Below are 22,373 nucleotides of genomic sequence, written 5' to 3' on the forward strand. Positions count from 1 at the left end.
CTAGTAAACAGCTATCCAAACGACCCATCCGGGCGCTAACACTCAGACATTTTTCCTCAGCATTGGGGGCGGAAGACGCATTTCACGCAACGTGAGCTGTATTCGGTTTTCTCTGCTCGTCTTTTCTTCGGTTGCCTACTCTTGATTTCCAGCAGGTTCAGCATTTCAATGCCAGCTTCGCTGTGATCGACCAAACGACCCGTTGCACCTGGCAGTTGCAGCAGCAAACTGGCTAAGGGAGAAGGCAACGGCGTCGCCAGACTGTGGTGGCGCTGCCAAACCAACCAAATCCCAGGCTGCCACATACTGGGTCCGGGTGGAGCTTGTCCTCCCTTGCAGCCCTAACAAAGATAATGCTCTCCCCCCCTTTGGATGGGACGGAAGATGTACCACAAAATGGAACTGGAAATAAAAAGCATACAACGAAAAAAAAGGGTACAACTGCAATCGCGGCCCCCATAAACGAGGAGGGCAGCCCATGTTAGGATGCAAAAGCTGGGAAAAGCTTTTCTCGTGTGGCTTTATGGCGGTGTGGTGGTGGTGATGGGTGGTGGGTGGTGGTTTGGTTTCGGTCGGAGGTGGCTTCCATTTCGGTTCGCAGTGCTTCAGTCTACCAATGACTTTCGACGACGAAACTCTTAGAGTGGTGCTTATGCGATTCACGACACCTGCTCGCGGTTTAACGATACACAAGTGTTTTATTCGCTGTATGACGCCACAATTAAATAGGACTGTAAAAATTGTTCGATCATTTCCCCTGACTCGGATCAGCCATCAGTGAAAAAGTGTGAACAGCATTCGGAAGTTGTACAGTGCATTTGAGGAGTGTTTTTTTGGAGTACTGAAATGTATCGTCCATTCTGGATCTTTCTTTTATGTTTCTGCACGTCTGAGTTAGCTTTAGGTGAGTTTCGCGTCACTGGACATGCAAGGACTGTGATAAGAAAGTAAAAAATGTGTCATTATTTTCTAAGGCAATATTGTAGTGCATGTGTTTTAAGTAAAACGCATAAAAACCCGGTTACTATAAAAAATCTATCGCAACAGATCTTTTTAAACTTTATGTTGTGTGTCTCAAATGGTAGCGAAAAGTGATCATCTGCGTTCAGCGCCCTGCCGCCCATGGGAAAGGAGTGATGTAATTGTGGAAGTTTGCTGCTCCCGTGTACTTTCGTACGGCCATTGTTTTAGTTTGGTTTGGCGGGAAAATTTGAGTGGATATTGTGTTCGTGAAAATTCGAGAAAAAACACAATCGAGACAGTTTGCCAGTTAAAAAAGCGCCAAAAGAAATACATTACGTAAAGATTTTTAAGAGATTCAGAAATTACCACAAATACCTTGCTGTATTTAAGTTTTCTGTTCAACACATACTGGACATACTGGTCAAAATAGTTTTTTAAAGTCCACCTAAACCTTTGAAAAAAGGTTAAAAAAAACCTTCCCCAATCTATTATCTGTTAGTGACCCCTATCAGTCCCCAATTGGATTTTTCGCAAATGTTGTAGAACTAAATGCGGTTACAAACGGTCATCAGGATATATCTCAATATTTCCTTACGCTTTATTTTTGGTCAGGGATTAAGCTCGTAGTACGAAAAAATCATCAAACTTCTTTGACTGCGTTAGCCATAACTCCATCAAATCAAAGGATGATGCAGTAATTTGTAGTGTATACGTAAAGGGCTTGTAACGATTTTCAGTAACAAAGATTTATAAAAAAAAAACATCTTTTTTAAATACATTAGCATTTTATGTATAGTTGATTACTTTATCAAAAGAAAGCGACGAGAGATTGAAGGATTCGTGTCTAATTAAAACCACACTTGCCAGAAACAGTGCTTTACTCAATTGTATAATTCAGCTAAACAAGCGTCTCATTAACTGATTTTGATGCAGCCATAACATAATAGTTCTATAAAATGAGAACCATTTTGAGAACCACAATATTCGTAGTTTTTTTAGTTCTTTGAAGAACAGCCAGCGCGTATACCTACATACATTCGTGTATTGTTATTCTACGTGTTTCAAATGAATCTATACTATTTCCTTGTTCTTAAACAATCAATAAGAAACAGTTATTTACTGCTTGGCTCTGTCCAATTTCAAGCGTAGTATTTAAAATTAAGCCCTAGTAGTAATATCAGTGTAAGGAATCGTGATAAATCTGTCAAATAATGACGTGAGAGCAATGTAACGAGCTTCACTTTTGCCAAAGGATCGTAATCTCGTAAAAGGGTTTTTAAATGTATGCACCATTCAAATAATAAGACTGCCACCTTAACGCTGCTATCGTTTAACAGTTACACCAGCAGTAACGTAGTATAGGGCAGCACTTCCCGTGTCGCGTGCGCGAAGCTAGCCTCGCGGCGCGTTTCTTTAGACAGGCGCAGGTCACGACTAAAGACCACTAATACTCAGACTCGTTCTGATGGTGAAATGACTATCTTTATTGAAACTTATTCGCGTTTTATATCTTATTATTGCTGACCGATCGCGGTCAGCAGTTCGTCGGTTGTCCGTTGGCGACCGATCGCGGTCAGTATTTCTTATTCTTATTGTACCGTTGTGCCGTCCTTTGGCGACAACCCGATTATACGATTTTAATTATATACGAATAATTTGATAAATTAAGCAATTTACCTTATTTTTTTAGGAAGCACAAGAGCCATTCGCAATCTTTATGGACAAAGATGTGCAAATCGTTTGGAAACGGCTCTTGACACAACACTCCGGCGAAGTCAGCAACGCTCCGGTTATAGCGTAAGTCCCACATCCTTGTGATCCTGCTTGTCGAGACGCACTTACGAACCGATTTGATTAATAATAGTTTTTCTTGCCTCACTCAATTACTCAATAGTCGATTATAGATTTTTCCGATAACGGACCACCGCACAGGCCAACCTTATTTGATGCTGCTGGAAAACGGTCACCATACAGCAACAATAATTACAACGAAGAAATTCAACAGATAGTCTCCGAGTACAAGCACAAGCTGGGCAACCCTTCTGGAGGCGGTGGAGCTTCTTCATCCTCCTACTTTCAACCGTCCACCAGCCCCACCAACTCATTGGCCGCCGCACAAGTTGAGGTGGCAAATTTGAGAGTGAGAATACCGCAAAACAATCACTGGGTCGTGGTCGACCGGTGTCAATTTATCGAACACAATCGCACATTGGACACGAAGCTCGAGTTCCCTGATCTACAGATAAGCGGACGCGTAATCATGCACCCATCGGGTGGCCGATGTGATATGATTTTACGGCTGCGTCGGGCAGGCATCGAATTTCGAACTATTCCGCTTATACCGTCGGGTGTTGGGGAACGAAGCCGACAGGCGAATGTGCGAACAGATTCACATTTCTCGGAACCAGGCTTCATTTCCGTGTTTGCCCACAGCTGTGAAGGGCCAAGTGGTATAAAGTATCGGATTAACTCGAAACGACGACACTTTTTCAACCGCCAGCCAGCAACAGCACCTTCGTACTATGGACGGGATCGACAGCGATCGCTCGACTACATCGATGAAGATCTGGTCGCCAACGATGGACTGAACGATGTGTTTAAGCTAAATGACGGCGACTCCCTTTTTCTATCCCCTTCCACGTTCGTCAACATAGACGGAGAAGATACTCAAGATGGTCCGAGTGCGAATCAGGATCCGAACAGCAGAACATTCTTTGCGGAGCGAAACCCATTTTCTTACTCGGCGTTCGGTGGTCCCGCGAACATTTACGCACACGAGCAAGCTAACCCGGACAAAGGGTGGCAGAATGTAGAAACGAACGAAGCACTAGATGATGCTTACTCGAATGAAATCGATAACCTCTTTTCGAAAGGCGTGCGCGGTCTGCTCACAACCTACATGCAAAAAGCCCTCCAGCCAGCGATCAAAGAAACACTGATGGAAAGCATGGGATACACGCTGTCGTACGGTTAACAGGCACAATGCCCCGTGTAGGTACGTTTATATGTAATAAATTATTTTTACTTTCTAACGAAGAGCTATTCTCGTTTTATTACGTTTAGTGCGTTGGGATTAATATTGGATAGTACAGAAAGAAAGGAAAATTATAACGAATTCTTTGTAAGCGTGAAATTGTAAGCGTATTCGTGAAATACACACGCAACATATACACCTCACAATGCGTACGCTATGGTTAGGTGCTTATCACAAAGCTTACAATTTACTTACAAATTTTGGATTCGATGCTAGAGAATGAAACTTTGCTCATTGTCCAAGTGGTAAGACACCTGCGAAAGACAATTAAAATCAATTTAGGGTCATGCAAATAACGTGTAAATACTTACATCAAATTCATTGTCAGTGCTGGACGCTACGTGCGCGGCAGCTGGTTTGGGAAGAGTATGCACCCGCGCTCTTCCACCGAACTGCTGAGTCGGATTATTCTGCAATGAGCCGTTGTTTACATGGACCGAAGCTTTCAGATTGGCGAGTTCGTTTTCCAGCTTTAAGTTTTCGCTGTTAACATCCTCTAACTCATCCGCGATCTTTGACACTTCGGCCTCGGATTGTACTGCTTCCTTCTCTTGTTCTGCGTTCTTGTTCATTAATTCACCGATCAGCTGATCCAGCTCTTCAATTTTCTGTTTGTATTCGTCAGACTTTTCAACGAACACACGATCAAGCTGAATCTTTTTCCCTTGAAAGTTCTGTTCCAATTGATTCATTTCATTTTGCATCTGTTGCGCCAGCTTGGCATTACGTTGCTGCATTGCAGTTTTGTCCGACACCATCTGACGGCACCCATGCATCTTTTCTGCGGCTTGTTGCTTTACAGCTTCTAACTCTGCCAGAAGATGTTCCAGTTCTTTTTCACCTTCTGCCAGATCAATCTTTATCTTTCTAACATTCTCCTCGCAACTATGTTTTAGCTTTCTGATTTGCTCCATTCTTTCGTGATTCTCTTCGCGAAGTTTAGCTCGTTCATCTGATACAGCACACAACTTTTTGTGCAATTCGTCTGCTCGCGCCTTAGTATCAGAGAATGATTGGCACAGAAATTTTCCTACAAAAGACAATGTTTTAAAATATGAACAGAAATAACGAGGATGTTTGCATGTACATTACTTACCTATTTCTTCTTTCTCGTGCATGTGTCTCTTGATATCATCGATGCCCGACCGGAAACCCATGAGCTCTTTCTTCAGCTGTTTGCGCAGCACTTCGTTCGATTTCATGTGCATACGAATGGAGTCCACTTTATCTCCGAGCTGCTTCCGGGTGGATTGATTCTGGGTTTCACTGTCGAATCGATAACGAGAAAATCATTTGAATTCATGTAAATGCCCAAGAAATTACCAGTAAAACCTAGCGAAAATACTAACATATTGCTCAGTAACGATTCCATTACCGGTTGATCATGCAAATCTTTTAGCATTTGGTCCGTCTGAACGACCGCTTCTTGCAGTGTTTGCTTCAGCATAAAGATAACTTGCCGTTGTTGGATATTCAACACCAACAACTCTACCGCCTTCACCAGAGCGGTGTTTTTGTCTTTGTACAACAATTCGCGAACGATTTGCACCATTTCGTTGGTTGTAGCCGACTGTTCTGATGCCGGTGGTGTCGGGGTTTGCTCTTGCTGCTGGTCGTCAGCCATTGTACTGGATTAAATACTTGCGTGTTTGCCCTTGTCTCACCGATTTACTGCGCTTAAAAGGATGATTGGATGATATTATTCTTATTTCAGAATCATCTACAGTCGACTAATGTATGGATAATTCACTTTCCCCAAAAGGGACGCCACAAAGCTAGATACGCACTAATCCTAAAGCAGGCATTGAATGAAAATGGCGCAAATCTATAGTTATAAACTCATGACCAAGGTTGAGAGTCCAACACAATTTGTATAACCTCGCCAAATAGGTTAATTTGTTATTTAATGATTTCCAAATAATCCAATATTAATATTGTCCCCTTTGTTTTGTTTTGCCTTATTTTTTCAAATATTTCTGGGGCGTGAAATTAAATGAAATGAATTATTACACCAATAAGAATGTTCTCGATGAACGCACCACCTTGCATATAGCTACCTTGACAGGCAGAGCTCTTCCAATGAACTAGCAACGCCTACTTAAAACTTTGTGCGTGCTGTACAGGAGCGTTCCCAAACTAGCAGAAGAATTTTCCATTCAGCAGGACGTGACGCGTTGTGCAAAAGTTTTATAAGCCATTTCCTAATTCCTGTACGAATTCCAATATTAGTATCAAAGGTAATGGCGGACAGCAGTCAGGAAACTACAAACGACAACATGGAAATTGAATGTGGTTCGCCCGAAGAACAGCCTTCGCAGAACGTGATTCAGAAGGTGATGGAACAGATACAACAAATGGTAGAGCAGAATAAGTTCACCGTGCTGCATCAAGTAATTCAGCAAAGCATCCAACACGTAAACCAGAAAAAGGAAATCATGAAGCTGCAGCATTCCATCAAGAAAGTGCTGGAGGAGCGGATGCAGACCAAAAGTGATCTATTCCTGCAGCACAATTTTCAGAAAAATGTACAACAAATGTGAGTATCTTTGTCCTGCCCTGTTTCATACACTTTAACTACCCCCAATGCAGTGTGTAAAATTTTGTGGGTGATGTAATCTCTTTACAGCGAGGATCTGAAGCACACCACTTCCGTGCGTGTACGCGAAAAATTGGAAGCCATCAATGCACTCATAAAATCGAACGAAGCGCTTCGCGCACAGCTTAAAGAAGACGATGCTATGGCCCGATCAGAAATGGAGGAGATAAAGAAACAGTTGGACGCAATAACTGAAAAAGGTACGTGTTTGGGTGGTGCAATAGAATAAACCCGCCTTGCTCTCTCTTCAACTCGCAACAAACTATTTCATTCCAGCCAATTTCCTGGATCAGGCGCTTAAGAGAGGGGAACAACGTTTGAAAGATTTGTGCCAACAGGTCCATAATGTTTCGGTAGAGAAAGACAAACTGCAACAAGAATGTAACGCAAAAGCATGTGAAATGGGTGCTGCACTATCGAGACAGGCAGAAGTTACGCAGAAAATCAAGAACGAAATTACGCAAAACCAGGCGAAAATCCAACAGCGCGTCGAAGAACTGCAGCGTGAACAGCAAAAGTTGCGCGACCAGTCGAATGCTTTCGATCAGCTCCAAGCCGAGAAAGAAACGCTTCAAAACAACTTCCTGCAGACGAAGCAAACGGCCGAAGCTGAACTGGCAAAGAAAAAAGAACACTACGCCAAACAAATCGAATTTTCAGAAAAATCATTGGATGATTTGAAAATGGAAAAAGAAAAGCTGATTGAAGACATGACAAACAGCGTCCAGAATCTTAACGCAGAAGGCAAAGCAACTGACGAACGCATCAAGCAGCTGAGCGACAAGCGATCCAAGTTGGCGGACGATTTGCAGAGCTCCAAAGAACGCAACAACAAGCTCAAGCAGGAACTTGATAACCTGAAACGGAACAAACAGCAGGACATGGAACTCGCACGACTGAAGGAATCGGTCAAATCGGTTAAGATTGAAGCGAAAGAGGCTGCTGCAGCTTCTAACAAGCCGAATAAGCTTTTGAATTGCAGACCGAAGAGGAACGTTTTCATCAAAGCAATGGAAAACCATGGCGAGAAAGGTGCCTCGTCGAAGAATCCACCGATATGTGTCATTAGCGATAGCGATGTAAGTTTCCCGTTTTTAAGGCACGGTGACACAATTAAAATGTTTTCGTGATTGTTAACGGATCTTCTCTAATTGCAGCAATCTGATGCTTTCGAAACTTCGGCATACTTTGACGGTAAATACTAGCTCGTATAATGCTCACTTTTCACTTTCTTGCTCATTACTCTTCATTTCAAAATAATCTACATTCATTATAATGTGCCATGCGCTTACATACACAGATATGTGTACCTAATGGCACTATTAGTTCATAGCGCGTATCATTGGCAAACTACTTGGGTAATAATAGATATACTGTATTCGTCGATATAAAGAACTCACGGTGTTTGTAACCAACCTTCTTCCTTTTAATGGTTGAATTGATTTGTATGACATGGGGTATGTTCCTTAGGTTTGAGAGTAGGGTACATTTCATCCCAATGCGTGATCAGGTTCCCTATAGACGATCGCTTTGATCGATGGCTTTTCTACTAAATTACTTTGCTCCGCGGGTATTAGTCGAGATAAATAGATCCCACCGGACCGCCCCAGCAAGAGTATCACATAACTAGAAAATCACATGTAAACTCACATTAAACCTCGGCTCGATCATGTTTTTCGAAGGAATATCTATTCACTTGAAGATATGTTAGGCCACACATACTCACCGACATGCATGTTAAAAAGCCTTAAGGCTTTAATTATCCAAAACATTAACAAAACTTATCCCAATTTAGTATTCCGCTCAGAAAATGCTACACCAGCTAGCTTTCAGAAGTTCCGGCCTACAAAATCATCGTGTGGACAAGGGTTGATCAGATGGTTTAGTCAATTAATGTTTGATTCAGCAAATATGTTCACTTGCACTAAAACACTGCCCACATTTGGCTAGAAAATAAAGGACCCAGAAACTAAGAGAATTTATTGAATCGTCAAGAAGGAAGAAGGATTAGGCCCAACACCACATTGGTTTACATTGGATGAGCTAATATCAGTTACTTTGCAATTATTTTCATTAATTCGATGTGTTTTAAGCATTACTTTGAAATATCAGCAAGAATTCTTGCATTAGCATTCTGTACGGAAATAGGTAAATGCTTCTGGCATTAAATTTTGGACGCCAACGGGCAAATACGGCTGATATGTAGCACGATGCGCAATCCTCTTAACATGCGCATGAGATAAAACGCAACCTAACAATAATCTTTTCATCCATTGCGTTTCTTCTGATACCACTAAACCTTAACTAATCTTTGAATCTTTGTATATGGATACATATGCTTCCATTGGGCAGCCAAGACGCCTCTGATCCGTCTAGAACGCATCCAGTATCGTTGTCTGAGAATCGCATTGGGCTGTATGAAATCAACCCACACGATGTCGCTCGAAGCGATGTGTGGAGTGATGCCGCTAGCGCTCTGTTTTGAGTTACTCTCGCTTCGCCTTTTCATACGCTCTACTGTCTCAAACCCATCGATAATCGAGAGCTTCAACACACTGCTTGAGATAGGGTCTAAATGCAAAATCATGAGCACATATCATGATTTTGCCTCTTTACATCGATTCCGAAGCATTTTTTCAACTACGCCGACCATGCTCAATATATATATATATATATATATATATATATATATATATATATATATATATATATATATATATATATATATATATATATATATATATATATATATATATATATATATATATATATATATATATATATATTTATAGCGGAGCTCGCCGCAATCTTTTACACCTTATTGATCATAAGTGCTTGTCCTCCAGACGAATATTTCATCTTTTCCGAAAGCTTAAGCGCTGTCGAAGCACTAAAGTCTGTGAAGGCAAATAAGATCCCAGACTACTTTATGAAAGAAATTTTAAAAGACTTAAGCTCCTAGTTTGAAAAATCTTTCCGAATATCTCTTGTTTGGTTGCCCGCTAATTGCGGTATTCTAGGCAATGAAAGGGCAGGACAATTGGCCAAAAAGGGTGCTTCGGTAGGGTCTCTTTTTGATAGGCTGATCCTACCTAACGAGCACATGCGTGCCCCACAATCTCTCTGCATGGCTCGGTGGCAGAGGGTATGTGGGACACAGATGAGCTTGGGATATTGGATAACTCCCCAAGTTAGCTTGAAGCCCTGGTTCCAAGGCATCTCAGGAGATCGTGCGTTCATGCGAATGATGTCTAGGCTTAGGTCTAATCATTTCGCATTGGGTGCGCATCTCCAGCGTATAGGACGGGCTGACTCCAAAACATGTGACTGTGGCCTCGGATACCATGACATAGATCATATTCTATGGTCTTGTCTGGAGTACGAGGCAGCACGACGCTCCTTATTGGACGCAGTTCGGGACATCGGTAGAACGTCCAACGTTCCAATTCGAGATCTGCTGGGAGGCGGGGATGATGCCTACCTGAGGACTATTATTGAGTTTTGCCGAGCGAATGGTATTTTAGTTTAGTACCTTACCTTCTTTCCTTCCACTTCTACTGTGTGTCTGTTATATGTGTTGTATCTTGCTTGTGTGTATGATGATGATTGAATGTATGAATGAATGCGATGAAAGAGATGGGCTTGGTATGGCATAGGCGGAATATCCTGGATGATCCAGGACCAAAAACTACACCGTTGCAATGGCGTGTTGCAACGGTCAATGAACGCAGACAAACCAGAGAGATGGAAGAACGCTGGATCTCGACACGCAGAATACTGATGATGGCATATCACAAAAACAAACGGGATGAATTAAATGAGCCCTCACGATACTAACCCTCGCTACCAACAAAACCTCGAATTTGGATGACGGAATTATTATTAACGGATCGATCGAGCTCACCCGGGATAAGGTGCCCTTTCACGGTTTGGAGAAGGAAACCATCGTGAATTGTATTAATTTTTGTAATTTAGTTTTAGCAATACGGCCAGGCCATTTTTTATGAATAAAAAAAAAATCTTAACTAAAAGTTAGCTTTGTACATGTGGTGTCCAGCCCAGTAACCATTAAGTAACCAAGTTAGTTAGTTTAGAAGAGTTTTCATTTAAATTAAGCCTTGGTGACGGTAATTTGCACACATGAAACTGTGTTTGCTCAGAAAGCGTCATAGAAGTCGCGACAGTGAACCGTTGAACAGTAACCTACAATTCAAACATGGAAAAGCAAAGAAAAGGGACCCGTCCCATAAATTAGCAACATGCGCCAGCAGTATGTTCAACTCTTGGCCGAGCGATCTCATGTAAAAACCCACCATGCTCCTCCGATGCTTTCGATGTATCGGCCAACGATGTGGCACGCTGATGCGATCCCGTTCTCGCGACCATAGCGCCAAAACAAGTTTCACTTTCACTGCGTGCGCCAAGCGCAATAGGCGATCGAGTGGCGTCGTGTGTGCCTGGCGGAATGTCAATTTGTGACTGGAGAAATTTCTTCCAGTTCCCCGAGTGGCGAAAGATCAGTGCTAGTCGGTGATTGACTCCGGGCTTATGTGGACTGACGACAGTGCTGTGGCTATCCGCTTCCCATTGCGACGAATACCTGCGACGGGCGAGGACGCGAGAAAAGACTTTGCACATCTACCGCTTTGCTGTTGAAAATGGCCACGCTCCGGTGGTGTATCGCGTTCGTCTGGGTCAGTTGTGTCGTTGGTGTGCAGAGTGCTGTGATTTTGCCTAAAATTCCGGATGTCCTAAACCCACCCGTACCGGACGGTATCGATCTGGTGCAGCAGTCTGCCTTTCTCGAGAGCACCGAACAGGATCCCGAGGTAACGCCGGGCCTGTTTCAGGGCGACATGGCGATGGACAATCGGATGTATCGATACTGGCGCGTAGGGCTGAACTGGGACGTGTTTCCGGAACGCGTCTGGCCGAACGGTACGGTGCCGTACGCGATCAGCCCGTTGTACGACGTGGATGATCAGGTGACGATTCTGCAGGCCATACGTACGTTGAACTTTATGACGTGCGTCAACTTCGTACCGTGGAATGGGAAAGACAAAGACTTTCTACTGATTTGGCCGATCAAGTATCCGAAGGGCTGCTGGAGCTATGTCGGTAAGATTGGTGGTACGCAGATCGTGTCACTGCAGCCGCCGGACGATCGCAGCCCGAACTGTCTGGGCAATGAGGGCCGTGCCATACACGAGCTGATGCACGCGCTCGGCATATTCCACGAGCAGTCACGTGCCGATCGGGACCGTTTCGTGAAGATCATATGGGACAACATCATACCGGGTAAGCGAAGCAGACAGCGCGGTCGAGCAGGAGAGGAGTGTTGCAGCGACGATTTTTACGGATATTCTTTTTACGCTTTGCATTGCAGCTTTCAAGTCAAACTTCGAGAAGCAATCGCTGAAAAATACCACCTACAGCTTCGAGTACGACTACAACAGCATTATGCATTATGGCAAAAATTACTTCAGCATCGGCAAGGGAAAGGCCACGATCGAGACGAAGATGCCTGGCATCAAGCTGGGACAACGTCAGGCACTGAGCAAGACGGATTGCTTGAAGATCAACGATCTGTACCGGTGCCTGGATAATCCTAAAATTAGCAAAAAATACTACAACTTGTGCAAGACCCTCGGCATCTAATGTCGCCACGATGAAGAACAGGAAGAAATGTCTATCCACTTCCGGTTTGTAGGGGGTACCATTAGAAAGTTAATTTATTATCTACATTTAACACACCATCACTCTCCTGTGTCTTTTCTTTCCGTAAGTTAAGTCCAATAAACGAAAAGTGAACGCAACACATTCTTTTGTAGTGTTTTTAAAATTAAAATATCTTTATTTTTGTATCTTTTCCTTTTTTTTCTTGTCTGATCTTCTGGTTGGACATATTTCATTCCCAGGTGGCGGGGAATCCGAGATAGGGATGGTGTGGGCAATCCCCATACAAATGAAGGATTTCAAAACGCCTCCCCTTTTCTCTCTTTGGCTCTCCCCGCTCGATCAGTAGTGACTCCCCCCAGCATTGGGGCATACACATTCCTCCTCCTTATGGGCAGCAATCGCCAACTGGAAGAGAACTTGTACCGCAAGAAAGGATCATCAGATAACGGGTCGATTCGAGGATAGGAAGAGATCAAGGGGAAAACGTGATTTTTTTTTTCGCGAAAGCCGTGAGTGTGTTAGATCGAGTTCGACGACGACAGCGCCAGCGATTTCTTTTTAGTCCCTTGTTTTCAATGTGCAATAATGTAATGCTGATGGGAAGGGGCGCCAAAAATTATACCTTACTCCTTCTTCTTCTTCTTCTTCTTCTTCGTGTGGATCGTGTGGACGCAACATATGCGCGCAGCACTGCGTAAGTGGGTGGCTTTCTGTTTTGTATACGTGCTCTTGCTAACACTTTTGTCATTTATCACAGAGTAATATAAGAAAAATTACAAACAAAAACCCTTCGCATGCTTCTGATGGCTAAGACAGAGAGGTGATAGCCCTTGTTCCTCTAGAAAATGTTCAATAATATTAAGAAATCGACCCAACGACTTCGCACACTGAGCTCTGAGAAAGTTATTCAAATGATGGTCTACTTTACCTTGCTTGCCTGAGAGAGATAGAAAGTAATGTAATAGTTCTAAATAGGTCGTTCTATTCTTCTGTGTTTGCTAAATTTCACCTGAAGTTGTTACACATCAATACCGATGAGAGACACTTTTCAATGATTTCTTCGATTTTTTTTTCATTTCTGTTGCGCGCTGCGGAAAAATGATCCTTTCTCTATACTTTTTCTTCTCCTGCAACAAGAGAAGAACTGGTGGATGCAAGTAGAGAGAGAGAGAGTTCGGTGTCTAAATTACAACGATCGTGTACCATACATACATGTAGGCGCTTTCCAAAGGAAACACTCTATTCGTCGATGTGTGAGTGTAAGTAGGTAGAAAAGGACAAATCACTTGTAACTTAGGTGGGGTGGTGGTTAAAACGTAACTTATGATACTTGGCGGGACGTGACGACCAACAACAAAAAAGGCTTGAATATGATTTATATAATCAAGGAATAGAATTGGGGGGAATAGTAATTAATCTTATCTTTCTATCATAAGGAATTAAGTGCAGACGAACGAATGCATTACAGATTCCACCGGGCGCATTCATTCTTCTCTTGTAAGTTAAAAAAAAAATGTTACGCCCCGATCGTGTACGTGGAGCGCGCGTACTACTACGGTCTTACTCTAACCCTATCTACTCAAGCTGTTCTTAGTCGTCGAAACGAGTGTGCTTCGTGGATCGGGAATCGTAACCGTTCGAACTACTGCTGGCAGCTCCGTAACCACCGCCGTTCGAGTAGCTGTTGCCGCCGCCATAACCTCCACCGTGGCTGCTGCTGTCGTATGGTCGTTTCGCACCCATGGCCGAGCCGCCATTTCGGTAATCGCCACCACCACCGCCTCCAAATCGGTTGCCACCACCATATCCGCTGCCTCCCCGGAATGATCCGAATCGCGAGAAGCGGTTACCACCACCGCTGCCGCCGCCGAACGGGCGCCACTTGAGCAGCTCCGGCGGTACGACTTGGTTCGCTTCCTCGAGAATGCCAATCAGCTCTTTGGCCATCTTGCGCTCGGCAAAGGTGAAGAAGGTGTAAGCTTCGCCGGTGGCGTTCGAGCGTCCGGTACGGCCGATACGATGCACGTAATCCTCCGTCTGCTGGGGATAGTCGTAGTTGATGACTACCTTTATACCGTCAACATCTGCAAGAACACCACACGCGCGCACACACACACACGTTCAGAGAGAAGGGGGAAATGAAACATAGAGCCAACAGTTAGTTAAGTTTGTTGCCATTCAATTATCGATAGCGTGTGTCGTTTGATTTCTTTTTAAATATTGAGCTAAAGATCAGAATAAAACAAGCAAATTCAAGCGCCCTACTAGCTAAATGTACTACTACCAAAACTGAGTATTGAAGGGTGTACGTTTCGACGGGGGGATGATAAGTGGATCGAAAAAGCCAGTTATGTATGGAGAAAAACAAAGGTGGTAAGGAAAAAATTGAACCTTTAAAAAGATTGCATTTTAAATATCAAATTTCGACGAGCATGGTCGATGTATCTTCTGCGATAAAAATATACGCTGCAACGACATCAAGATTCGTTGAGTTTTGTTTGGGCTGAAGATAGTAGGTTATTATACGAGTAAAATATTTTTAGCACTGGCAGAACACGGATGCTGTTGACATTCGTACCAGCGACTCTAAACTCGATCATGTGTGATAAGATTTGGAGACATTCGACATTCGAAAACCTACCACAAAAGGGGGGAAATAATGGTGAATGATTTGTGTGGCACGATGAAATTGGATGCATTAGCACGAGCAAAAGCATGAATAATGTGGATAATGTGGAATTTGCCCTGTACAAAACCAGATGAACCCATGAGACGAGACTACCACCTACTGCTATCCTTATTATTGCGCTATCGTTTAGGCAACATGATTGATTACGAGACTTATCACATGTAATCAACTATGTTAATAATCTTTTCTAAACAAAACATTTTGTCCAGAGAGACCATCTTTCGCATTTCTGTCTTTTCGCATATGTGATTAGTGGTAAATAACTCTAATATAGTAAAGGAACTTCGAAATTAATATGAACAGCACAAAATACAAACCGTCACTATGTATGTTTTTCTTCAGAGCCTTTCCAGAGTGAGTAAACAGATTTACTCCTTTCTATCTCTCTCTCACACACCCACGCAGATACACACGTAGTGCTCTTTCCACAATCCCCTACTTTTTCAACGAAATCTCGGTACGCGTTTCCCCGCATGTAATGAAGATGCGGGTTAGTTGGAAAACACACACGGGGATGAGATATCCAGACTACCCGTGACTACTAAAACACGCTTAACTAGGTAACGCGCGCGCGGAAGAGGAGTACTTGTTGTCGTGCGTCTTTCTCTAGGGTGCCGCCACACTACTACTACTACAGCTGCGATTCATACTGCGCGTTGTCGATCAGATACAGTAGCCCAGCGCCGCCAAACACGGCGTTCATTCACGGTGTTTTTAGTTCGATCGACGACTTAGGGCCACCTGGGAAGACGCGACACGTCGGTTTTGCTACTACTGCCCCCTCGTCAACACTATTTCGACGTATGAAGAAGGGGTATGCAGTATCGGTGTGTATATGTAGGAGGACACCAAGCGCGTTCCTCCGGTTGTCGTCTTCCAATCGTATTGATCTTGTGTCGCAGTATTCGGTGAGACCGCATGTTCTTCCGTACGCATTCCGGCACACGTGTATCATCGTATAAATAAGGACGACGGCTATTGTCGGATCCGCTGTGTACACTTCTCTTCTCGCAGTTTCACAGGTTCAACAAGTCAAGGATACTGAAGATTTGCCATTTATGCCGACTGATAAACTTATAGAGACTTTGAGTCATTAAAGACTTGCTTGGTCTATTTAACCATTTATGACGACCATCAATGCATTTCGAAGAGTAGGAAGTGCTGGTGGCAGCGGTATGCAGATTTTTGGAATCGTTTCCGATCGCTTTGCCATATCGTTGGCTTGTTGTCTTGGTACAATACATTAGAACCAGCAGGTGTGCGTCTTGGTTGCCGCGTTGCAATTTCCCATTTCAATCAAAGTAGCTTCTGGCAGATTTGTTGCACGCCCGCACACACACACATGGATGTTTATCCATACTGATATGGTTCATTGAAATAAAGCCTTTTCGTTCGGAGCTGACGACATTTGATACGTGTGTTTGCGCGCGTACGAAAGTACTGGTAGTAGTAGTAGTAGTCGAGTTTTTATCAGCGGTGTTTATGTAGCCTTGTAGGTGAGCTAACCTCTGCGCGAGTCATTGAATGGCTCTCACGCGCATAACAGCCCACCTACCTACACTGTGACCACCACCGCACAGGCACAACACCCGTGTTTTTTTAAGAGGCCGTTTGAGAATCGGTAACCTTTTGCACCTGGCGAGGATATTGTTTCGTGACATTGCATTATGCATCTCTCTCACTGTCCCCCTCCTTGTACAGAAGGGCTACGTGCAAGGCTCGCACCGTGTAACATACACTTTTCCCGTTCATTATTTTCATGTGTTTTTTTATCCATGAACGCACCACCACACACAGCGTTCCGCGTGCGCCAACCAATACCACCGGGTTATGGGTAGAGGCGGTCGGACGCGGGCTTTCTGCGAGTCGCGGAGTTGGTGCTCATTTTCATTGTACGGGCGAAACATATGTATAACAGCGGGCCGAGATGTACTTTTGCTCACTATCCCCACCACAGCAGCAAGATGGTCCGGCCTCTGTAATAGAAAGAACGACACGAGATCGGGAAGAAGAGAAAGCAGAAAAGTTGAGTAAAACATTCGTCCAACATGGAGAACAGAACGCTAAAGGAGAAATCTACTATGCGCGCACACACACTATGATTTAAATTCCATTGCTCTCATACACAAATGTATTCCGATGATGATTTCTCCATCACGCGCCCAAATGGCTTGGGATTGTAGTAGCAAGATGATCTAAATTTGCGGGAGAGGATACGAACATGGATACGTTATTGCTTTCTTTTCCCGTGTCTTTAAGATATGGTGAATGTTCGCGAAGGAACGGTTAATACCAATCAAGTAAACTAGACTCGCAGCGCACGCGGTTTCAGAGATAGGGGGGATTGGAAGAACAAAACATCTGCCGTGTGCACGAGCATGCTCTTCGGTTCCAAAGCCTGCTGCGCGCACACTGTGAGGAAAGGCTCACCACATACTGCACAACACTCCTCTGCTGGTTCTGGTTTTATGATTAGTGCTTTTTGCTATCATCCACACATCACGCTCACACACAATTACTCTTGCACTCAGTTCCTATCTTGCATTCATCTCACTCATTCACAAACATTACATTTACTATGCATTATAAAGCCGTTCATATACATTCAGTGACATCATTTATACCGTGCCGTTCTTCGTTCATAATCTCGGATATCATTTAATGTTTAAAAAGGGCAATCATTCAAAGCTTCGTTAGCGTCAAACACTTACCTAAACCACGGGCGGCCACATCTGTTGCTACCAGTATGCAGGAGCGCGCATTTCGGAAGCGGTGCAGCGCACGCTCACGTTCCTGCTGTGATTTGTCTCCGTGCATTCCAACCGAGTCGTAACCATAGCGACGGATTTGCATACTTATCTGATCGCAACGGCGCTTGGTTGTGGTGAAGATCAGAATTTTACCAGGGTTTCCACCACGGTACAGTTCCTCCAGAAGGTTGCCAAGTCTAGTGGGAGAAAGTGGGTAACGTAACAATAAAATGCGCCCTACCAAGCCCGCAGAAAAGCGAGCTCAAAGATGCTTCTTGTTGAAACTTACTCTTGATTTTTGTCCTTTTCTTCAACAACACGGACATGCTGCGTGATGTTGTGGTTCGCCGAAAGTTCCAACGAACCGACGTTGATCTGCACGTAGTCTCCGAGGAAATCGCGTGCCAAACGCTGCACCTCTTTCGGCCAGGTAGCGGACCACATCAGAATTTGACGGTCCGGGCGCACATGCTCGAGAATCTTTCTGATTTGCGGCTCGAAACCCATGTCCAACATACGATCGGCTTCGTCCAACACTAGGTACGTTACGCGCTGCAGCGTAGTCGTACCCGATTCGAGGAAATCAATCAAACGGCCAGGTGTAGCGATGACGATCTCTACGCCACGTCGAAGATCCGATGCCTGCGGTCCCTTGCTGGAGCCACCGAACAGACACGTGTTGCGAATGTACGACGACGAACCGAAGTCCGTGGCGACCTGTTGGATCTGCTGCGCAAGCTCACGGGTTGGCGCCAATACGAGCACCAGCGGTCCACGCACCGATGGGTCCGGCTTTTGATGATTGATGTGCACGATAGCGGGCAGCATGTAACCGAGCGTTTTTCCCGAACCGGTCTTCGCAACACCGACCATGTTGAGGCCGCTCAGAGCGATCGGCCAACCTTGGGCCTGAATCGGAGTCGGCGACTTGTAGCCCTGCTTTTCGATCTCCCGCATCACGTAGTCTGGAATGTCGATCTCGTTGAACTCGGTGATCGGTTTCGGGCACTGGCCGATCAGTGTGATATCGTGCTTGGCCAGGAAACGGTCGACATCTTTCTGCGACCGGTTGCGAACGACCGAATGTTCGCGGTAGAAATCTTTCTTAAACGGTGCAAGCGTCATCTTGCTCCAGTCTATCTTCTGGAGCGTACCGGCTTCCGCCCACTTATCGCGACGCCCACCACCACCTCCTCCGCCGAAGCGGCTTCCACCGCCGCCACCACCATATCCGCCGCCGCCGGAGCCGATGGCCCCGCCACTACCACCGTACCCACCACCACCACCACTGCGCGAACCGGTTCCACGCTTGAACTCGGTTCCGGTACGCTTCACACCGTTGTACGGTTCCTTCTTGTAGTCTTCTCGCTCGAATCTCGGAGCCCTTGAAGATAAAACGATAAAAAATACAAATCATGTGATATTTTCTCTCTCTGTCTGAAACATCTTTCGCTCGGTTACTGTCACTGATGGGTCTCTCTGTTTTGCTCTTTTTTGCGTTGTTGCGTGGTTGCGATTAAAGATCGTATGGTTTTAATTAATAGCTCTTGTATGGGGTTGGTGGTTGCAAGCTAGGAGAGTCGATTTACGCCTAATGGTCATGATAGTTAGGTCAGTGTACATGCGTGTGCGAATCAGAATTTCTAATATTATCATATCTTCCACCACTAGCAGCAGCAGCAACAACAGTAGCAGCGCATGCTCATTATTTCATCTCGACAGACTGTGCGAGAACTCGCGCGAACTGCTCGGCGGCACAGAAGAAGAGGACATACTTTTATCGCTCCCGTATCGGTGCAATCGCTGGTGAGGGGGTAGCTTCGCGAAGAACGGATGATCAAGCGCCTCGGCCAGCGTGATACGGTCCTTCGGCTCGTACAGGAGCATCTTCCCGATCAGGTCGAACATCTGCATGTGCTCCGGCGCGTCGGACATGGCACTGCGCATCAGTGGCTTGCAGTTCTGCAGCACGTATCGCGCCTCGGAAGTTTTCTCGTCCCAGTCCAGCTTCCCGTGCGGGAAGTATCGCGTTGGCGTCTTCTTCGCCATATTATACGGTATCGGCCCGAGTATTCGCTCCATCATCGCCAAATGTTCTCGGTTGTCGTGCGTTTGGAACAGCGTTATGCCCAGGTACAGTTCGTAAATGATACAGCCGATCGACCACACGTCACACGGTTGTGCCCAGCCCAGCTCCAGTATCACCTCCGGCGCCCGATAGTGTCTGGTCGAAACGATCGTGCTGTGATACTCGTGATCGAATATGGCGTTACCGAAATCGATTAACCGTATGTCGCTACAGTTGACGTGCCGTAGCTCGCGGTTCTTGCGTGTCGTTCTGCTAACTACCGTGGTGTATTCCGAGTTTACGAACAGTATGTTTTCCGGCTTCAGATCCGTGTGCGTGAGCTTGACGCTGTGCAGAAAGTTTACCGCATAGCATAGCTGGTAGGACATGTGCCGGACCTGCTCCATCGGAAACGGTTGGTATTTATTGTCCTTCATAAAGTCGTACACGCTCTGTCCCAGCATTTCGAACGCAATGCATATGTGCCCGTGGTAATCGAACCAGTCCAGCATCAGGATGCAGAGATGGCGACCGGACGGATCTTTCGCTATGATCTCTTCCAACACATTGATCTCCAGCTTGGCCGTCTTACGATACTTGTCTACGTTGCGTATGATTTTCAGTGCGATCGTGTCCTCTTTTTCCGTGTCCTTCGCCTTCACGACTCGCCCGAACGTACCTTCACCTAGGGTAGATAATAGTTTGTATCTATTATGTATTACATCACCCGGTTGGTAGATCAAATGCCCGTGGGAGTCGTTCTTAATGGGGCTGTGCTTTTTCGTCCCTTCCGTCCGATGCTCTCGTTCGCGTTCGCGATCTCGTTCGCGTTCTCGCTCCCGCTCCCTTTCTCGGTCGCGCTCTCTCTCTCGCTCTCGCTCCCGTTCTCGATCACGTTCCCGCTGTTCACGCTCCCGTTCTCTTTCGCGGTCTTTCCGGGATGTTCGATGCTCGTGGCGCCGCGACGTTTTCTCTTCCCGATACCTGTTCTTCCTGTGGCCGCCACTGGTGGAACCGACACTGCGCTGGTGGTGGGACTCTTCTGAACGCTTCCGTTTTCTACGGGACGAGCTTGTGTTTGATACCCTCGCACTCTTATAGCAGTCCCCGGACTCTGTATGCTTCATACGCTTCTCCTCGTACCGGCCGCCGACAGACGCCCTGGACCCGGACCTCGAATGAAGCCTGCGTTTTGAGCGTGGCATCGCAGTCTGTGTGATGGTTGATGCTGATATGTGGACAGATTTACGAGAACAAGCACCAAAAAACGTATCATAACCGACTCTGGACGGTTGATGGGTAATAAATTATCGTCAAAAAGTTTGATTTTACTCAACGCGAGTGGGGGCACTAACAACTACACTGCCCGCTCGGTCTGATTCAAGAAGCCAACACACTATGCCGCTCAAGGCGCAATGGCGCTAGGCCGCTAGGCGTACGCACGCATGCACTCTCACACACACAACTATCCATGATTCAATTTTTACCCCTAGACGAATCGTTTCATCATCATCTCACTAACACATACACACTCAACCATTCCATCTCTTCGCACGCACGCATGCACGCACACACACTTACGCGCGCAGTTGGCGAGCCAGCGAGCGAGCGAGAGAAAAACGTGCCATCAGGCAACACTGCCCTCCCTGCTGCATCAACACCACCATACCAGCTAATGACGCCTCGGTGGTGGAACAAGCAAACCCATCGACAAAGCAAAGATGTGTGTGACTAACGGGCCGCCATCTTGTTTCCCAACATGGAGGCCCAAGGCCAAATAAAAACCACATTTATGCTGCTTTCTGGCACCGTTCACCCATTTTCCCGCTGCAAAATACACCCGTGCACCCGAGTGCTCAACATTACCGTCAAGCATAAATGACCCAGCTAGCTTATTTTCCATTTTTCAACCTCTGTACAACCACGCCATTACCACGTGCAAACCACACACGCTCTGCACCTGGCCCATATTCCTATTCATGTTTCACCGATTGCTTTTCAGTTAATTCACATTTACTTACATGTCAAATTCGTCCACAAAACCTTCCTGGATGATAGGAGTCGAGTAAAATCGACTGCCACTGACGGATAGTGCCGTAGGAAGTAGAATATGCGAACGATCGCAGCGAGACAGATGTCGGGATGTAGTTGCTGCTGCGCTGACTTCCGGGATTCGCAAGCGACTACCGAAATTGGCCGATGACGATGATGTACTGCAAAACGAGCGAAGAACAGTCGTTAGAGACCGACGACACGCTAGCCCCAACATTTTGATGCGAGCTTTGTTGGCTTTTTCCACCGACGGATTTCACTATTGCACCATTCACTAGCACACCTCTCTCGCTAGTCCCAGGCACAACTTCCAGCGGAAACACACCAACCGAGATGCTTACCTAATCACGGTCAATATTCGAAAGAAAGCCACGCTGCTATACCATGTGAAGAAACCTTCCTGCTCGTGCGAGTGCAAGTTAAGACTCTTCTACACTGTCAAACGTCAGTGGCGCTGATTGTCAGCGATCCAATGTGATGTTTGAACAATTCGTAAAACGATTTTGCTTTTCTCATTTTAAATCGATGCATTTACTACAATC

The 22,373-nt window shown here is 45.4% G+C and overlaps 6 protein-coding genes across 8 annotated transcripts; 3 read left to right on the forward strand and 3 right to left on the reverse strand.

Annotated features, from left to right (window-relative positions):
* The first annotated feature begins 74 nt into the window (after positions 1-74).
* On the forward strand, positions 75-4,048 carry LOC118507550. Its single transcript, XM_036046131.1, has 3 exons — positions 75-904; positions 2,654-2,760; positions 2,858-4,048. The coding sequence occupies exons 1-3, from the start codon at positions 847-849 to the stop codon at positions 3,935-3,937; spliced, it is 1,245 nt and encodes a 414-aa protein (XP_035902024.1). The 5' UTR covers positions 75-846; the 3' UTR covers positions 3,938-4,048.
* LOC118507551 (putative leucine-rich repeat-containing protein DDB_G0290503) lies at positions 3,982-5,819 on the reverse strand. Its single transcript, XM_036046132.1, has 4 exons — positions 5,347-5,819; positions 5,094-5,263; positions 4,309-5,027; positions 3,982-4,251 (listed from the first exon to the last, which is right to left on the reverse strand). Exons 1-4 carry the CDS (start codon positions 5,619-5,621, stop codon positions 4,210-4,212), a joined length of 1,206 nt encoding a protein of 401 aa, XP_035902025.1. The 5' UTR covers positions 5,622-5,819; the 3' UTR covers positions 3,982-4,209.
* Positions 5,820-6,074: 255 nt separating this feature from the next.
* LOC118507555 (titin homolog) lies at positions 6,075-8,004 on the forward strand. The gene is made up of 4 exons (XM_036046143.1): positions 6,075-6,533; positions 6,624-6,793; positions 6,870-7,672; positions 7,751-8,004. Exons 1-4 carry the CDS (start codon positions 6,238-6,240, stop codon positions 7,796-7,798), a joined length of 1,317 nt encoding a protein of 438 aa, XP_035902036.1. The 5' UTR covers positions 6,075-6,237; the 3' UTR covers positions 7,799-8,004.
* Positions 8,005-11,123: 3,119 nt separating this feature from the next.
* On the forward strand, positions 11,124-12,823 carry LOC118507556 (astacin). Its single transcript, XM_036046144.1, has 2 exons — positions 11,124-11,891; positions 11,980-12,823. Exons 1-2 carry the CDS (start codon positions 11,252-11,254, stop codon positions 12,249-12,251), a joined length of 912 nt encoding a protein of 303 aa, XP_035902037.1. The 5' UTR covers positions 11,124-11,251; the 3' UTR covers positions 12,252-12,823.
* Positions 12,510-22,255, reverse strand: LOC118507552 (ATP-dependent RNA helicase p62). Of its 3 annotated transcripts, XR_004905665.1 has the most exons (6): positions 22,173-22,255; positions 21,801-21,992; positions 18,001-19,095; positions 17,673-17,908; positions 15,279-16,937; positions 12,553-14,356 (listed from the first exon to the last, which is right to left on the reverse strand). XR_004905665.1 is itself a non-coding variant. In XM_036046133.1 (5 exons), coding segments are annotated over exons 2-5 (1,827 nt in total). In that variant the 5' UTR covers positions 21,803-21,992; positions 22,173-22,255; the 3' UTR covers positions 12,510-13,862. The 3 variants fall into 3 exon arrangements, 2 of the variants coding, with proteins under 2 accessions (XP_035902026.1, XP_035902027.1); XM_036046133.1 differs by lacking the exon at positions 15,279-16,937 and having other exon boundaries at positions 12,510-14,356; XM_036046134.1 differs by lacking the exons at positions 15,279-16,937; positions 21,801-21,992; positions 22,173-22,255 and adding an exon at positions 19,487-20,773 and having other exon boundaries at positions 12,510-14,356.
* On the reverse strand, positions 19,220-22,261 carry LOC118507553 (dual specificity protein kinase CLK2-like). Its single transcript, XM_036046135.1, has 3 exons — positions 22,173-22,261; positions 21,801-21,992; positions 19,220-21,007 (listed from the first exon to the last, which is right to left on the reverse strand). Exon 3 carries the CDS (start codon positions 20,982-20,984, stop codon positions 19,422-19,424), a length of 1,563 nt encoding a protein of 520 aa, XP_035902028.1. The 5' UTR covers positions 20,985-21,007; positions 21,801-21,992; positions 22,173-22,261; the 3' UTR covers positions 19,220-19,421.
* Positions 22,262-22,373: the final 112 nt, after the last annotated feature.

This window comes from Anopheles stephensi, chromosome 2 (assembly GCF_013141755.1).
Source record: "Anopheles stephensi strain Indian chromosome 2, UCI_ANSTEP_V1.0, whole genome shotgun sequence".
NCBI classification, from domain to species: domain Eukaryota; kingdom Metazoa; phylum Arthropoda; class Insecta; order Diptera; family Culicidae; genus Anopheles; species Anopheles stephensi.

What these genes read in the sequence shown, in the direction of transcription:
- LOC118507550 (XM_036046131.1), top strand. Translation starts at nt 847, where the DNA reads ATGTATCGTCCATTCTGGATCTTTCTTTTATGTTTCTGCACGTCTGAG. An exon ending in CACGTCTGAGTTAGCTTTAG is followed by an intron (nt 905 to 2,653) that starts GTGAGTTTCGCG and finishes TTATTTTTTTAG; the next exon opens with GAAGCACAAGAGCCATTCGC. An exon ending in AGCAACGCTCCGGTTATAGC is followed by an intron (nt 2,761 to 2,857) that starts GTAAGTCCCACA and finishes ATTACTCAATAG; the next exon opens with TCGATTATAGATTTTTCCGA.
- LOC118507551 (XM_036046132.1), bottom strand. Translation starts at nt 5,621, where the DNA reads ATGGCTGACGACCAGCAGCAAGAGCAAACCCCGACACCACCGGCATCA. An exon ending in GAATCGTTACTGAGCAATAT is followed by an intron (nt 5,264 to 5,346) that starts GTTAGTATTTTC and finishes TCGATTCGACAG; the next exon opens with TGAAACCCAGAATCAATCCA. An exon ending in GCACTGACAATGAATTTGAT is followed by an intron (nt 4,252 to 4,308) that starts GTAAGTATTTAC and finishes TGTCTTTCGCAG; the next exon opens with GTGTCTTACCACTTGGACAA.
- LOC118507555 (XM_036046143.1), top strand. Translation starts at nt 6,238, where the DNA reads ATGGCGGACAGCAGTCAGGAAACTACAAACGACAACATGGAAATTGAA. An exon ending in CAGAAAAATGTACAACAAAT is followed by an intron (nt 6,534 to 6,623) that starts GTGAGTATCTTT and finishes ATCTCTTTACAG; the next exon opens with CGAGGATCTGAAGCACACCA. An exon ending in GGACGCAATAACTGAAAAAG is followed by an intron (nt 6,794 to 6,869) that starts GTACGTGTTTGG and finishes ATTTCATTCCAG; the next exon opens with CCAATTTCCTGGATCAGGCG.
- LOC118507556 (XM_036046144.1), top strand. Translation starts at nt 11,252, where the DNA reads ATGGCCACGCTCCGGTGGTGTATCGCGTTCGTCTGGGTCAGTTGTGTC. An exon ending in ATGGGACAACATCATACCGG is followed by an intron (nt 11,892 to 11,979) that starts GTAAGCGAAGCA and finishes TTTGCATTGCAG; the next exon opens with CTTTCAAGTCAAACTTCGAG.
- LOC118507553 (XM_036046135.1), bottom strand. Translation starts at nt 20,984, where the DNA reads ATGCCACGCTCAAAACGCAGGCTTCATTCGAGGTCCGGGTCCAGGGCG.
- LOC118507552 (XM_036046133.1), bottom strand. An exon ending in GAAAAGGACAAAAATCAAGA is followed by an intron (nt 17,909 to 18,000) that starts GTAAGTTTCAAC and finishes TTCTCCCACTAG; the next exon opens with ACTTGGCAACCTTCTGGAGG. An exon ending in TGTGGCCGCCCGTGGTTTAG is followed by an intron (nt 14,357 to 17,672) that starts GTAAGTGTTTGA and finishes GTGTTCTTGCAG; the next exon opens with ATGTTGACGGTATAAAGGTA.